Source organism: Myxocyprinus asiaticus, chromosome 6 (genome assembly GCF_019703515.2).
Source record: "Myxocyprinus asiaticus isolate MX2 ecotype Aquarium Trade chromosome 6, UBuf_Myxa_2, whole genome shotgun sequence".
Lineage (NCBI taxonomy): Eukaryota > Metazoa > Chordata > Actinopteri > Cypriniformes > Catostomidae > Myxocyprinus > Myxocyprinus asiaticus.
Genome location: NC_059349.1, coordinates 45,231,810 through 45,248,025, shown reverse-complemented (window position 1 = coordinate 45,248,025; position 16,216 = coordinate 45,231,810). Strand labels below are relative to the sequence as shown.

At 38.3% G+C, this 16,216-nt stretch overlaps 1 protein-coding gene across 2 annotated transcripts in view; it reads right to left on the bottom strand.

Annotated features, from left to right (window-relative positions):
• Positions 1-1,801: 1,801 nt before the first annotated feature.
• Positions 1,802-16,216, bottom strand: part of LOC127442578 (kelch-like protein 24) — a 37,281-nt gene continuing 22,866 nt past the window's right edge. For both annotated transcript variants that reach the window (XM_051700718.1, XM_051700717.1), the window contains exons 5-8: positions 14,042-14,160; positions 9,957-10,145; positions 4,657-4,845; positions 1,802-4,549 (exon numbers count right to left, since the gene is read on the bottom strand). In XM_051700718.1, coding sequence (XP_051556678.1) covers positions 4,349-4,549; positions 4,657-4,845; positions 9,957-10,145; positions 14,042-14,160 — 698 coding nt within the window. In that variant the 3' untranslated portion in view covers positions 1,802-4,348. The remainder of the gene's footprint in view (positions 4,550-4,656; positions 4,846-9,956; positions 10,146-14,041; positions 14,161-16,216) is intronic.

Below are 16,216 nucleotides of genomic sequence, written 5' to 3'. Positions count from 1 at the left end.
AACAAACTTAAGACAACAATAATAATGAAAATGGAAGAAAGCTTGAAAAGTATCAACCCATCCTCCTCAGGTCAGACTTTTACTGTTGTTATGCAGAACTGTAGCTGGAACATGGTAAAGTTTGGATGTCTACCAGTGTTGGTTACATTTAACAAATGAAATGTGTGCATAAATGTGTAAGCATCCTGTTTATCTTATATTTTTGTCTACATTAAATGTTTTGCAGATGTTAGTTAAAATTAGTGCTGTAAACACTTTAATCATTCATTATGTATCCTTTTTGCTTCAGCCAAACAGTTTTGTACTGACTGAATTACTACAGAAGGCCCTATGTTGAAGATGATTTACCTATGTATTTTGAGCATGTAGGGGTTGGAGACTCCTTTCACTTTTTTAACTATTGTGAATATTTACCAATCATGTTGTTCCAAACCTGCATGACTTTCTTTCTTCTGTGGAACATAAAATAAGACGGCAGAACAGAGCATGGGCAATACAGCACAGATTTAATTTCTGAAAGGAATGAAAGCAGAATGCTCCACATACCCTTAGGAATTAATGTTTTCTCAAGCCAAGAGTGTTAATTTTGTGATTGTGAATATTTTCTGATGAATCGTTACATAATGTGACAGGTTACACCATCGAATTAAAAACTTTATTGAGGCACTTACAAGACAAGAAGCAGGATAAAGCTAAACACATATAAGCCAATCTCCTCAACCATTTTACACAATTTAAGGTTCATTAATATTTTTGGATGGTGTCCAATATTTCTAATGCTTTGCACCCATATTCAAATCCCTGATCAGCCACAGTTTTGTTCCACGGAAGTGAAATGCTGTAAAACTGCATTTTTGGGCCATCTGAGTTTTCATGGAAATACAAATACCAGGATATGCGTATTAATTAACTGAGAATGACAAACTCCGTGCTCAGATGATTAGACTAGTTCTTAAACTAAATACATGCTCTGGTTGTCTATTCCTTGGTAATACCTAGTTTGGTGGTATTTTGCTCAGCAAGTCAATATCGTCATTTTTTTTGACCAGGCAACATGATTCAATATTTGAACCTCCACTAAAGCACAGAGAGGAGAAAAACAAACATATTCAATACAATTAAACAAAAACAGCATTTCATAATAGTACAATAGTACATATATTGGCCAAATAACATTTACAAAAAGTATAGACCAGTACAGCTTGTAATTATTAAAATGATCCAAAAACTAATCAACAAATCATGTAAGTATCCGGGTAAAAAAAAAAAAAAAAAAAAATATATATATATATATATATATATATATATATATATATATATATATAATAATAATATATATATATATATATATATATATATATATATATATATATATATATATATATTAGACATACTTGTATCTTTGTCATTGCAGGTAGTAATTGAGGTGCAGTACTGTGGTTAAACTAGAGACCAAGCTGTCAGCACTCTGCCTGAAACATTCAGATGAATTTCAGAAAATGAAACCAATGGAAGATGATTCTGATATTAAATGTCTTTCTCCAGTACTGACAAGCACTAGAGCAGAGGCTACTATCTAATTAATAAACATAACGCAGGCTATTATGAGCATGCACAGACAGACTGTACTCAAAAGCACACAAATTTTGTAATCTCTCTCAAAAGATAAACAAATCACAACATAAAATAAACAAAACATTCGAAAAAGAAAATAAAAAAAATGTCAAATGAATTTACACTGAGATATCATCTTACTAACGACACTAATTACAAGTGCATGACTGGGGCTCTGATTTAAAAAAAAAAAAAAAAAAAAAACTTATCAGAAAGGCACGTCCTGGTTGTCACACTAAATATACTGAGACACTTAAATACAGATATGACACAAAAAGGAAAAAGTCAATTCACAGCTGTATGGTTCATTGAGAACCCAAAAGAACACTGACATTTCAAAATCAGAACTGCCTTAGGTTTCAATCAACTGCTACATTTCTGAGAAAATGTTGCTTAGAACACAAAAACCTTCTATAAGAAAACCCCTTACAGCTAATGCAGTAAGCGTTTTGTCGGTTAGTAAGCTCAAAAGCATAACAATATGATGTAGAAGAGTGAAAGGCTTATTAAAATACTAAACTACCCCAAATTCCACCAGTCAAAACCTCTGTTTCTGTCTGCAGACTTATACAACAAGAAGTCAACCACACAATGTCAAAATACAGGACTAATGCTATAAAACACCACAAAATAACATTAAAAATAGCATACAAATAAAACGATTAATAAAGGCATAAACAATAAGTTAAAAAAAGTACGTTTAAAAGGTACAAAAATTACCATAAATGTATGTCAGAAATAGTCAGAAAGATTTTCTAGATCACAGCATCTAGAAAAACATATTGATCCATCAGATATTTGATACAATCTTGGAAGGTGTGACCAGTCTGCAGGTGTAGTTTAAGTTATGAGGATGGGGAGGATTTACACACTTCCAGTGTTTTGAAGTAACTGTTGTCTCACAGATAACAATTTTAAACAGCTTTAGCATGATGATGGTGAAATCAACATGCACAGTTTAATACAGTTCTAAATTCTGTGTGTGGGTGTACACTGATGAGCCAAAACATCATGACCACTCACAGGTGAACCGAATAACGTTGATCACCTCCTAACAAGGCCACATGTCAAGGTCTAGGTAGATTAGATGGTAAGCGAACAATCAGTTTTTGTAGTCAACGTGTTGAATGTAGGAGAAATGTGCAGGAGTAAAGACCTGAGTGACTTTGACAAGGGCCAAATTTTTATGGCCAGACGACGGGGTCAGAGCTTCTCTGAAATGGCAGGGCTTGTGGGGTGTTCCAGGTCAGCAGTGGCGAGTACCTAACAATAGTGGTCCGAGGAGAGACAAACCACAACCTGGCGACAGGGTGTTGGGCGCCCAAGGCTCACCGATGCGCAAGAGCAACGAAGGCGATCCCGTCTGGCCCGAACCAACAGAAGGTCTACTGTGGCACAAGTCACAGAAAATTTTAATGATGGTTACTGGAGGAATGTGTCACAACACACAGTACATCGCTCCCTGATGTGTATGGGGCTGCGTAGCCACAGACCAGTCAGAGTGCCCATCATGACCCCTGTCCACTGTTGGAAATGCCTACAATGGGCAAGCGGGTGTCTGAACTGGACCTTGGAGCAGTGGAAGAAGGTCGCCTGGTCCGATGAGTCCAGTTTTCTTTTACATCACATTGACAGCTGTGGATGTGTACGCTGTTTACCTGGGGAAGTGATGGCACCAGGAAGAACAGTGGGAAGACGACAAGCCGGTGGAGGGAGTGTGATGCTCTGGGCAATGTTCTGCTGGGACACCCTGGGTCCAGCCATTCATGTGAACATCAATTTGACATGTGCCACCTACCTAAGCATTGTTGCACACCAGGTACACCCCTTCAATGCAATGGTATTCCCTGATGGCAGTGGCCTCTTTCAGCAGGATAATGTGCCCTGCCACATTGCATACATTGTTCGGAAATGGTTTGAGGAACATGATGAATAGTTCAAGGTGTTGCCCTGGCCTCCAAATACCCCAGATCTCAATCTGACTGAGCATCTGTGGGATGTGCTGGACCAACAAGTCCGATCCACGGCGGCTCCACCTCGCAACTTACAAGACTTGAAGGACCTGCTGCTAATGTCTTGGTGCCAGATACCACAGGACACCTTCAGGGGTCTTGTAGAGTCCAAGCCTCGGCAGGTTGGCACTGTTTTGTCGGCACGTGGAGGACCTAACAGCATATTAGGCAGGTGGTCATAATGTTTTGGCTCATCTGTGTTTATGGGTAGTTGACATTAAATCCTTTGGGGAAGTTTTTATGTCCTGCAGTGTGGCATGCAATTTTCTAAAACTAAAATCTAAAAATGCATTTTTGCTTCTTTTTTTTATTATTATTATTATTCTGCATGCATTTTAAATTTTTCATCTTTAATTAAGAGACTACATGGAATATTTGTCCTTTTAAAAATGTATTTGTGACACTGTATGACCATTTAAAAGGTAAAAAGGTGATTACAAATTGTGGAAAAACTTGACCAGCCACAACATTTAAAATAAACACTTAAGTATTCATAAAACTTTTAACCAAACATTTTGATGCTGATAAAAAAGTCAATTGGCATGCTATGTGCCAACTACCCATATATCAATATATATGTATTAACTGTCTAACTGGGAGATCAATATAAATTATATGTGACTATTTAACAGATCACTTCTGGCTTTGTGAGGATGAGTTTAAAATTGAAGCAGTACTGTAGATGGTGAAACATCCAGCTTGCAGTGTGTCTGTGGATGCTGTCAGGGTTTGTGTTGTTTCTCGCTGAAACGGTGTATGGTAACACAGCCGTGGTAAGAGATGGGGCGGGGCATGGCAGCCACACCTGTGATGATGCCAGAGGCAGGGTCGTAGCACAGGATATTGTCAGAGGCATCGCCGTTCTCTCCCCGCCCACCCAGGATGTAGATCTTTCCATTGCAAACTGACATACCACAGCTCTCCTAAATATACATGTACAAAATTACAGAATAGTACAGAATGCCTTTATATTAGTATAATGGATGAAATGACAAGAACTTAAGGTTGAGGTTGTTCAGTTTTTGTATACCTGTCTGCTGAAGGTGTTGACCGTATGTGTCCAGTGGTCCTCTGAAGTATTGTAGCAGTAGATGGACTTGGTCAGGCCGCCACATACGTAGATGAGTTTATTGAGAGACACAGCAGAAATGTTGGGTTTGGTGAAGGGAACACAAGCCCTCAGCTGCCAGCTGTCTGTCTCTGGGTCATAACACTGGACCTGAGATACACATTTATGTGTAAAAAAAGACACAATCTCTATTTAGAAAAAATGAAATTCTACAATCTTACAGACCATTTACTTTTTTATACTCTTTTCAGTGTGCACATTTGTGATGACTAAATGAATGAATGAACATTACATTTATATAGCACTTTTCTGACACTACACTCAAAGCGCATTACACAGTGAACAGGGGACTCTCCTCGACCACCACCAGTGTGCAGCATCCACCTGGATGATGCGACGGCAGTCATAATGCACCAGTACGCTCACCACACACCAGCTATTGGTGGAGAGGATAGAGTCGAGTGATAGAGCCAATTAATGGATGGGGATTATTAGGAAGCCACAATTGATAAGGGCCAATTTGGCCAGGACACCAGGGTTACATCCCTACTCTTTTCAAGAAGTGTCCTGGTTTAACATCTCATCCGAAGGACGGTGCCTTTTTACAGTATAGTGTCCCCATCACAATACTGGGGCATTAGGACCTACACAGTCCACAGGATGAGCATCCCCTGCTAGCCTCCCTAATACCTCTTCCAGCAGCAACCTTAGTTTTCCCAAGAGGTCTCCAATCCAGGTACTGACCAGGCTCAACCCTGCTTAGCTTCAGTAGGGAACCAGTCTTGAGCTACAGGGTGATATGTCTGCTGGAACTTGTAGAATACTTTCAGCTATTATCACCAAAGGACATTTACACCAATGGCTATTCGCCATTCTGCAACTTTCGCCGTCATTGTACATGGATATTAGCCAATCATAAGATTGAGTTTATTTACATATATAAGCCATAAAGGAATATTCCGGGTTCAATACAAGTTAAGCTCAATAGACAGCATTTGTGGCATAATATTGATTGCCACAAACAAATTTTTTTGACTTGCCCCTCATTTTCTTTAAAACTGGGTTCCAGTGCACTTACAATGAAAGTGAATGGGGCCAATCCGTAAACTATAAAATAAGTTTCAAAAGTATAGCCAGAAGATGTAAACAATATGCGTTAACATGATTTTAGTGTGACAATGGTTTACCAACCTTTTCTGTGTACAACTTTGTTGCCATGACCATAGTTGTGTAATGTCAACAAACCCTAAAACCCCAAAATGACTTTCGATTTTTGCTTCTTCTTTTTTTTTTTTTTCAAGAAAAGGATGGACGAGTAAAAAAAAAAAAACATTTTTTTTTTTTTTTTTTTGTGGTAATCAACAATATGCCACAAATTCTGTCAACTAAGCATAACTTGTATTGAACCCAGAATATTCCTTTAAAAGTAATTAAACAACCAGTTTAATTCTAAAGATTAGAGGGTGGAAAATGGTCACAAAACTAAATTAAAGCTGTTTTAGGGGAAAGAAATCCTAACTAACATTTTAAGTGGACTTAAGGGAAAACAATGCTACAAATGTGTAAAACTAAGGTGCCATTAAAATTAACTTAGCTTTAAATAAATTAATTGATAATGAACTCATTTCATCTTTTTTGTCAATTATCAATCTAATAAGATTAATCAAATCAAAATAGTATCAAGTTAATCAAACAATTGAAAAATTACATTTTATTAATTAAGCTTTTTAATTATTTTACAAGTTTTTACATGTACACACTATAAACAAACATCATGGTCATGTATTCTTTGTAAATTCCTCATAGTCATCAGTACAGTGTCCAATATATAATGAACTGAAAACAGACAACAGGCCTCAAGGGCAAGAAAAGTGAACAAACTAAATCTAATACAGTATATGCACTTTTGAGTGCAAATCTTTCTCCCTGTATAGATTTAAGAAATCTTAACAATATGGATGTCACGGAAGACACACGCACTGACAGAGTGTTAAGACATATTGTCGGATCGATACCATTTATAAACTCTCGGATGACACTTACATAAGAGGAAGAATATTCAGTAAATGCAACATTCTGTGGAAAAGAGTTTGTATTAAACTATATCAGTTCCTTTTCGTTCACACTGATTTCTCTCATGCTCTTTGTTTCTCTTTCTGTTCCAGATAGCAAGTAAAGAATGCAGTAATCTGAGCAGTGTGAATTCAATGAGTGCAATCTGTGAGATGTTATCTGAAACAATAGCAGTGTATAAGAGGACAATAAGCTCACAACGCAGGTCCAACTGTTGACCAGGTTACAGACCACCAACACAATCACACACATTCTCTCCCCATCTGCCACTAACAGCCCTTCTATTCATATTGGAAGGGTAACAGGTTACAGGAAGCAGACGTTACAGGTGAGTTTCGCTCTTGTGCCCCTCTTGCCACCAATTTTGTGGGAAACAGAGAGGAGGATGTCTCATCTTGACCTAGGAGATTTTCTCTCTGTCGAAACATTTTGGTTTACTTCCCTCCACATTTCACTGCATAAAACCAGTGTGTGAAAATCTGGTCAAATTTATAAGTTCAACACTACTATTGAAAGGGTTTTTCGGGGTGTTCAACTCTGTTAATGGTCACTCACACGCGGCACACAAACAGAATGTGCTGGTTTAATAATCAAATAGAAAAACAGATGACAGAGAATCTTCAAAGACATGCCACAAAAATAGTGTTGCTCATGTGAAGTGCACAAGAAACTGATTCCAAAAGAGTTAGCATGTTGCTAAATTAACAACTTAAAACGCTAATAAGCACCAAACACTAGAGCCTGACTGATATGGGATCTTTGAGACCGATACCGATATTAGAGGGGGGAAATTCACTGATTACCGATATGGTGGCCGATATAGTTAATTTTTGAGCTGGAATGAAAACAGACCTTTTCTATGTGGAATGTGCACCGATATTGCACCGATATGACTATGCAAAGGTACTCAGAAGGCTGCTTCCTTAAACAAATATTTTTTTATCAAAGAATATTTGACATTATTATTATACATTGTCAACAAATTCTAGAAATGAACACTGAGAAAAAATAAAGAATAAATAAAAATACAATAAATAGCTTTAAAAACATCAGTACTGTTTGTTCAGTATCAGTCAATTGCTGACCATTTAAATAAAGAATAAAAATACAATAAATAGCTAAATAAACATCAGTACTGTATGTTCAGTATCAGTCAGTTGCTGACCATTAAAATAAAGAATAAATTAAAATAAAAATAAATAGCTAAATAAACATCAGTACTGTATGTTTAGTATGTCAGTTGCTGACCATTAAAATAAAGAATAAATAAAAATAAATAGTTAAATAAACATCAGTACTGTTTAGTATCAGTCAATTGCTGACCATCTAAATAAAGAATAAATTCAAATAAAATAAATAGCTAAATAAACATAAGTACTGTTTAGTATCAGTAAAATGCTGACCATTAAAATAAAGAATAAATAAAAATAAAATAAATAGCTAAATAAACATCAGTAGTACTGTTTAGTATCAGTCAAGTGCTGACTATATTAATACTGCCAGTCAGTTATTGGCAGATTGTAAAACAAGAAGCATTTACACCTGCCGAGACAAGAGAAAAACAGCGGCAGTGGTGTTACAAGTATTCTGCTATACAAGTTCAGGGGAAACTTTCAACGGTGGAAAACCAGACTTTTAAATATTACATTTTATAAATGCAATGACTGGAATTGTTCGGCTGAAGGGGGTACCAAACTGTGAATCCTGAACAAAACAGTTTGGTGAATACATGTTTACGCATTAGCTTCCACTCAGCTGATAAGCAATGAAAGTAGCTACGTGATTAGCTAATTAGCTATAAGCTCGTTGTCACAGAGAGTAAAGATGGACCAGCATTGCGTCTCACCAACTAGGTAACAGTGTAGCGTGAAATCAACACTTAACAGACACAATCCACCACCGCACCGTTGTCTGCTGAGCTGCAAAAAGATGCTCTGATGTTTACCTTTCAATCTGTTACATTACTTACTGCACTGACAAACTATAGCTGGCTAACATAGCAAACAGATGTGTTAAACATGAATAACATGGTTGTCAGGGACAGGGTTAACATTATATGAGTTATATTGAAAAGGGAAAATGATGGGGTCATTGTTTATTAACTTTCCAGTATGTATTTCACAAACTAGTTAGCAACTTACCGCTTAACTCTGCCCTGTCTGCAGAGCCACCATCAGCTCAGAGTCAGCTCTGTAAACAGTGGAGACGGAGCGTGCTCTGCTGGACAAACTACGTAATGACACCAATTCTAAAGCATTGTTTTCTGCATTTTATGTTCTGAAAAAAAGTTTCCATATCTGCGTATATCGGTAAACATTTACGGCGATATATATCGGCTCAACGGCGAAACTATCTGCTTAGTACCGCTTCTGGGATGGTTCTGGGATTCGAGACCTCACGGCTCACGCTTGCAGTGTGTTTACTGTAATCTGTTAATATGGGTGCCGAAACGAAAACATGCTGCTCACACCTTACTCACGCCCCGCTCACAAAGTATGTGTGAATCAGGCGTAAGGCAGCATAATTTTGCTGCCTACTGTTTAGAACAACCTTCACATGCCTTAAAATGCTGCCTAGTTAGGCAGCTCACTAGGGTTTGGAACAGAGCCCACATGACAGGTTGGTAAAACACTCTCCTAGTCTGGTTATGCTCCATTTGCTTTCAAAGGCCATTGTGTCATACAGGATAACGATGACAGTATCATTTAGATGTGACAGATCTTTTCAGGCTGGCATTAAGCTTGTTGTCACAGCAAAAAAAAAAAAGAAAAAAAAAAAAAAGAAGAAAGATAGGTTGAGGGACAGATTTGAAGAAAGGAAAGCCGTGGGTATATTTGCCCTTCCAGAAACAAAGAAAAAAAAGTAGCAAAAAAGCAGTTTTCATTTGACACAAGCTTCGCCTACGCATGCTTTTCAGAAACAAATGTGACATGACGTTTTTTTCCCCTGTACACACCCAGAGCCAAATTCAAGACTCAAGGCATAAGTGTTTCTATGTACAGAATAAACGCCTAAGCTAAAAGTGCTTTTTGTTTTGCACATAAGCTCTGCATAATTTTTTGTCTGATATTCTAAATGCAGCCCTATTTTTCACTCTAATCATTGTGACAATTGGAAATTCTAGATGATGACAGATATTTCATCCATTCATAAAGGTGTTTGTGTGTTTTGTGGACACACTCTCCCACCTTATTGGAGCAGCTGTTTTCATTGGGTTCTCCTCCAATTACGAAGAATTTTCCCACACAGCTGGTCACTGCTGGGGAGCAGACAGCTACTTTCATAGGGGTCACCTCGGTCCATCGGTTGGAGAAGGAGTCATACACCTCCACATTACTGAGACAACACTGGCCATCATAACCTCCAACTGCATACACCTGCAGGATACACACACACAGAAATGTTTACCTACCTATCGATATGAGGACAAACAAATGTCTCTTGTTTTTATCTATATAAAATACTTATTTTGTCTATATTAAAAGACAAATTTTTTATATAGATCTTGTTTATATAATATAGCTAATTTTTTAAACCAAACAGGCAAACCCTAACCCAAACCATAATAGAAAATGAAAAAACAAAGCCCATTTATAATATTTATATATTTATAAATCAATCTTTTGAGGATGTCCTCACATATCCCCATCTGTTTGTATACTTCTGGGAAGTATAGCTAGTAAACCCTCAAACATGCACACAAAGATCACTTCACAAACTGAATTTAAATGGACTTTGTAAACACATTTACACACACACACACACACACTATAAACCCTGCAAGATCTTTGTATATTAAATTGTTTCAAACCTGATTAGATTTGAGTGCTTCGTTAATGAGCATCTTTGATTATGTTTTACATTATTGAGAACTAAAATAACAAAATCACATTTCCTCAGCTCACAGATGCCGGATAATGCGAGGCATCCACTCTACACACACAACCCATTATCCTTAAATTGACACTACAGAGGAAATATGGAGGGGGTGAGGGGCCATGATAACAACATAATGACAATGACCCACACTGAAGCTGTTCAACAGGAAACATATCCAATAAGAAGAGAGAGAAGCAGAAATTGCACTTGCCTAAGGCTTAAGATCATGTGTTGTATAGAGCTGTTCAGCCGTGACGCCAATTTGAAGGCAAACCCAGAAGTCAAATTCGCCATGGGTATTTTCCAATGGGTTTTTATAATGGGGTTTTTGAACTTATGAGAAACATGGGGTCTGTGTTGAACATTACTTGACGATACGTGGATGTTTTGTTCTACAAAATAAATTACACACTTCTATATCTCAAACGTGAATTTTGAAGCCGCCATACAATACAGCTTTAAAATTCATGTTTGTGGTGTGACTGTGTGTTATTTATGTTGTTAAACAAAACGTCCATGTACCATCAAGTAATGTTCAACACAGATCCTATTTTTCTGTTTAAAGTAAAACTCAACTTAAAATAACATATAACATAAGACAAACACACACACACAACGTGGCCGTGTGTCTCTCTCTCTCTCTCTCTCTCTCGAACCGGCACCTCCGGCTGCCCCTTATCTCACTCTCCCACTGATCAGCTGATTCAGCGACGGCCGTGCTCCATTACGGTCCGGCCATGCCCTCCTCCTCGTCACACCCCATTATAAAAACCCATAGGAAAATCCAGAGGGAACCCGAATTCTCTTCCGTGTTTTTGGACTACAAGCTGAACAGCTCTATAAACAAAAAGGTGACTTTTGATCTCTGGGAGTAAAGATCAAACATGTGTCTCCCCTCTCACTTGCTTATACCTTAAACTCTGTCACATTCAGGGGATGACAATAAGCTCTGTTCTTAAATTGCAGTTTTTTTCCTCACACAAAGCTGTCATTTGTCTGCAAAAGACTTGGAATATAGTGCACAAGTCATATGGACTACTTTTATGGTACATTTCTGATGTTTTCTCTTTTGTCCTTTTTTACCTTGACAGCCCATGACCACTGTATGTAGGCATGTGCACCCTTCAGATATCTGAAAGAAGCTTCCAAACAAAATTTTGCACCTTTGAAAATTAAGTTGCATCAAAGTTTATGATAACAGTAGGTTACGGTAAATTCATTTAATTTACTCTGCAACATCCCTGGTAGCATTTATTTTATTTTCAACAAGTAAGTAAAAAAAGTTATGGTCTTCCATTAATCTTTTATGGGAATAGTGTCACAGCTGCTCCAATTCCATACAATGGTGATCACTGAAACTGACTGTCAAGTTCGGTTGCAATTTTGCTTTGTTTATTTAAGAAAAATATATATACACAGATGAGCCAAAACATAATGACCACTCACAGGTGAAGCGAAAAAGGTTGATCATCTCCTAACAAGGCCACATGTCAAGGTCTGGGTAGATTAGATGGTAAGCGAACAATCAGTTCTTGTAGTCAACGTGTTGAATGTAGGAGAAATGGGCAGAAGTAAAGACCTGAGCGACATTGACAAGGGCCAGATTGTTATGGCCAGACGACTGGGTCAGAGCATCTCTGAAACGGCAAGGCTTGTGGGGTGCTCCAGGTAAGCAGTGGTGAGTACCTACCGACAGTGGTCCAAAGAGGATCAAACCACAAACTGGCGACAGGGTGTTGGGTGCCCAAGGCTCATCGATGCGCAAGGGCAATGAAGGCTATCCCCTCTGGTCCAAACCGACAAAAGGTCTACTGTGGCACAAGTCACAGAAAATGTTAATGATGGTTAAGGGAGGAATGTGTCACAACACACAGTGCATTGCACCTTGCTGTGTATGGGGCTGCATAGCCGCAGACTGGTCAGAGTGCCCATGATGACCCCGACTACAATCCAGAGCTTTGGAACTGGACCTTGGAGCAGTGGAAGAAGCTCCACCTCGTAACTTACAGGACTTGAAGGATCTGCTGCTAATATCTTGGTGCCAGATACCACAGGACACCTTCAGGGATCTTGAAGAGTCCATGCCTCGGCAGGTCGCGCTGTTTTTGCGGTACGCTGAGGACCAACAGCATATTAGGCAGGTGGTCATAATGTTTTGGCTCACCAGTGTATAATTTAGGTCAGAATGTTTATATAGGCCGGATTTTAACCTGGGTCCTCTTACACACTAAACGAAAACTGAACCACTAGACTAACATGATTTAAACAACTACAACAAAACAAAGTAGATAATTTTTTTCCTTAGGTCACGTCCTATCTCGCTCAGGGCATCAAATGTGCCACTGGTGCCCCTTCAAAAAGCATAGGTGCATGACACTCCTGAATCTGCCTCCTTGGGGTTTAAAGGAAGTTAGAAAGTCATATGAGGTTGGAACAACATAAGGGTTAAAAGATGACAGAATTTTTTCTTTGCATGAACCCTCTCTTTAAATGATTCATAGAAATCCACAATCTTTCACTCACTTATTGAAAATACATTAAATGTAACTTCTACTGGGATGTCACCTAGTAAATTACATGACATCAATTTACCGTATCCTGAACTCCACACAGATAGTTATGGTCACATAAATCACTTTTGATAAAATGACACAAAAAAAAGATAAGAAAATGATGGATGGAAGAAGAACCATGTCAGATAACATTTAATTCTAAAGTCAAATGTTTCTATAATTAAGGAAGGAGAAGGAAAAAAATGAGAAAAAGAAAAAGGAGTAGAATGAGGAGAAAGAGGAGGAAAAGGAGGATGAGGAAAAGGAGGTGTGGTGAAGTAAAAGGAGGAGGAGGAGGAAAAGGAGGAGAATGAGGAGGTGGTGAAGGAAAAGAAAGAAGATGAAGGATGAGTAGGAGAAGGTGAAAAAGAGAGAAAATGAAGAGGAGGAAGAGAAGTAAAAAAATGGAGGAGGTAAAAGAAGAGGAGGAGAAAGACAATGAGGATGAGGAGGGGAAGGAGAAGATAAAGGAGTATAAGGAGGCCAAAGAGAAGGAGGAGGAGGAGTGAAGAAGGAGAAGACAGACATTTCAATACAATCCTGCTTTACAAGCACTGTCAAAAATTAGAGAAAAAACAGAAACAAACAAGGGGTTTGGGTGAATTCAGCAGGAGCAGATTCCATGTGTCCGGAGTTATTACCAACCTAAATGACAAACACCGAATTTGTAAAAGTTATGTAAATAAATCTAATCAAATGAGTATAAATGTTCATGAAGAACACAGGCACAATTAGTGTTTGTTATTTTCTCCATAACTTATGGTGTCAAATTGCAATAAAGGAAGCGTGCATCTGTTTCAGGAAATGGGAAGCGACTGAGCACTCAAGAGCCTCTCTCTCACCTTCCCTAGCAGGACAGTCATTTTATGTCTCCAGCGACCCTTATTGAGAGAGGCCACTTTGATCCAGAGGTTGAGCTGCGAGTTATACATCCACACATAGCTGCTGTTGATGCGTCCACCTGTAAACAACAACCATAACAACACTAATATTAATTTCATCAGTAAGAGAAGGCCCACAACCCAAACAGGAGTGATTCATCTAAACATGTGATTATGGATCAAATTTATCTCAAGGTACAAGTACTATATGATAAAAGATATATAGTAATGAACTTCAATCATCCGATTTACCTCATTCATAAATAGAACGGGACTCGATTCTTTCCATCAGGATTTGAATGGATTGTGAAAAGTTATGACATTATTGGATAATATTTTTTCCCTGCCCATGTGGCCTTGGCTTCGTCAACAGAGAAGAAAAGTAATTTTAGAGGCATAGAAAGTTGTTATATTTTGATTTCTTAAAATATGAACTGAAAAATCTTGTGCAATAAGACCAGGGTGATTTATCAAGAAAGTCACTGTGTCAGTTTCTATTTGATGTTGTCTTCAAACTTCGCAAACCCACCAACAGCTTATTAGATCACAGTTGGAGACAACACAATGTCTGCAATTACACAAACCACGGTGCTTTAGGAGTCTCAGTTGTGTCTCTGTTGAACAGAAATGCTCCCTCTGATCTGAACATCCTTCCTTGTTGATGGTTATGTTTAGCTAATCCTGCTGAGGGCTGCTCTAGTCTTTGTTGGTTCACATATCAGCCAACTTGGCGGTTATCACCTCAACTGTAGCTTCGAGACAAGTTCTGATTACCCCTCATGCTCTCCCACACAGATATGCATGCCAAACACTTGGCATGAGCCCGCTCCACTTTAATTCTGTTTTCAGAAGCATACAATGAATGTCCCAGAACCCTGCAAATAACACAAGACCATTCTTTCCTCATAGACGGCACCATTCTGCAGAATGTAAAATATTTAGACCCAAAACACATATTTAGATGCAAACACCTCTAGCTACGCAAGTCTGAAGCATCGTTGCATTCCAAAATGTGTCAAAAAGAAATTCATAATGCAACATGTTGCATTCTCAGTTTTGCCACAACAAGAAGAAGTTAGAAACATCCGTGCAACGGTATACTGTTTATGAACATCCAGACACCCGCCACACTGCTGAGGGAGGTTTTTAGAAGTACATTTATATATGAGGATGCTCAAGGCTACATGTGAAACTTTAAACATTAAAATGTGTTATGAATGACTTTATGCCTTATTCTATGACTAGAATTCACACTAGATCAGTAAAAGAAGCTGTTTTAACCACTCAATGATTTAAAGTAATAAATATGCAGCAGATATTGTGTAAATGGTCTTTTTTACATTCTTAATTCATTACGCTAATGCACTAACACACTAAACGTGGCCATAATATGCACAAATACATTAGGTAAATTTGCACCAGCTCGCTAATAAGTCTGCACGCCAGTGTGTAAATGTTGATTGATCTTGACTGACTGAACAACGTAAACAGAAAAAGCTGTAGGCCTCAAAGTAGGTGTAGCTTCAGGTCACACCTACTGATGATGTGGACCAATGGCAGTAAGGTGTTTAACAGCCAGTAAGAAATTGTCCTAAAAGTTCACCCCAGCGAGCTGTTTGGCCAGATCTTGTTCTAAATGACGTCACACCCATTCGTTCTTCGCTTTGGTAGAAGTACATCTGGGACTTAATGGTCCAGACTGATCTCACTGTGAATTCAGTGACAGTAGGTTAAAAGTTCTTCTGCTGAAATCAGTCTGTGCTTAACGAAATTTGAACTACTGCCCCCAGTGGCTGAAGCTGCAAGTGCTGTAGAACGTATGGGCACGCATGAGCTCCAGTTTTTGATAATTGTAAATGTGAATGCGATTACTTCCTGGTTTCCATGGGACAAGTGCCCATGTCTCAGAGGCTACTCATGCAACAAGCTATCAGTCACACCACAGGAAAAGGTAAACACATTTGAATTGATGCAAAAATGTCTGATAGGCTGATGCTTGTCAGTAACTTGGCAGAAAGAGGTCAATTTCAGGGTACCGGAACATGTCGATTTCCTGTGTAATTGTGCTGAAAATTCTCTATGATTAAAGCATTCATAGCGGTTAGTTATCTCTGGTAGGTCGACAACTGTCATAGC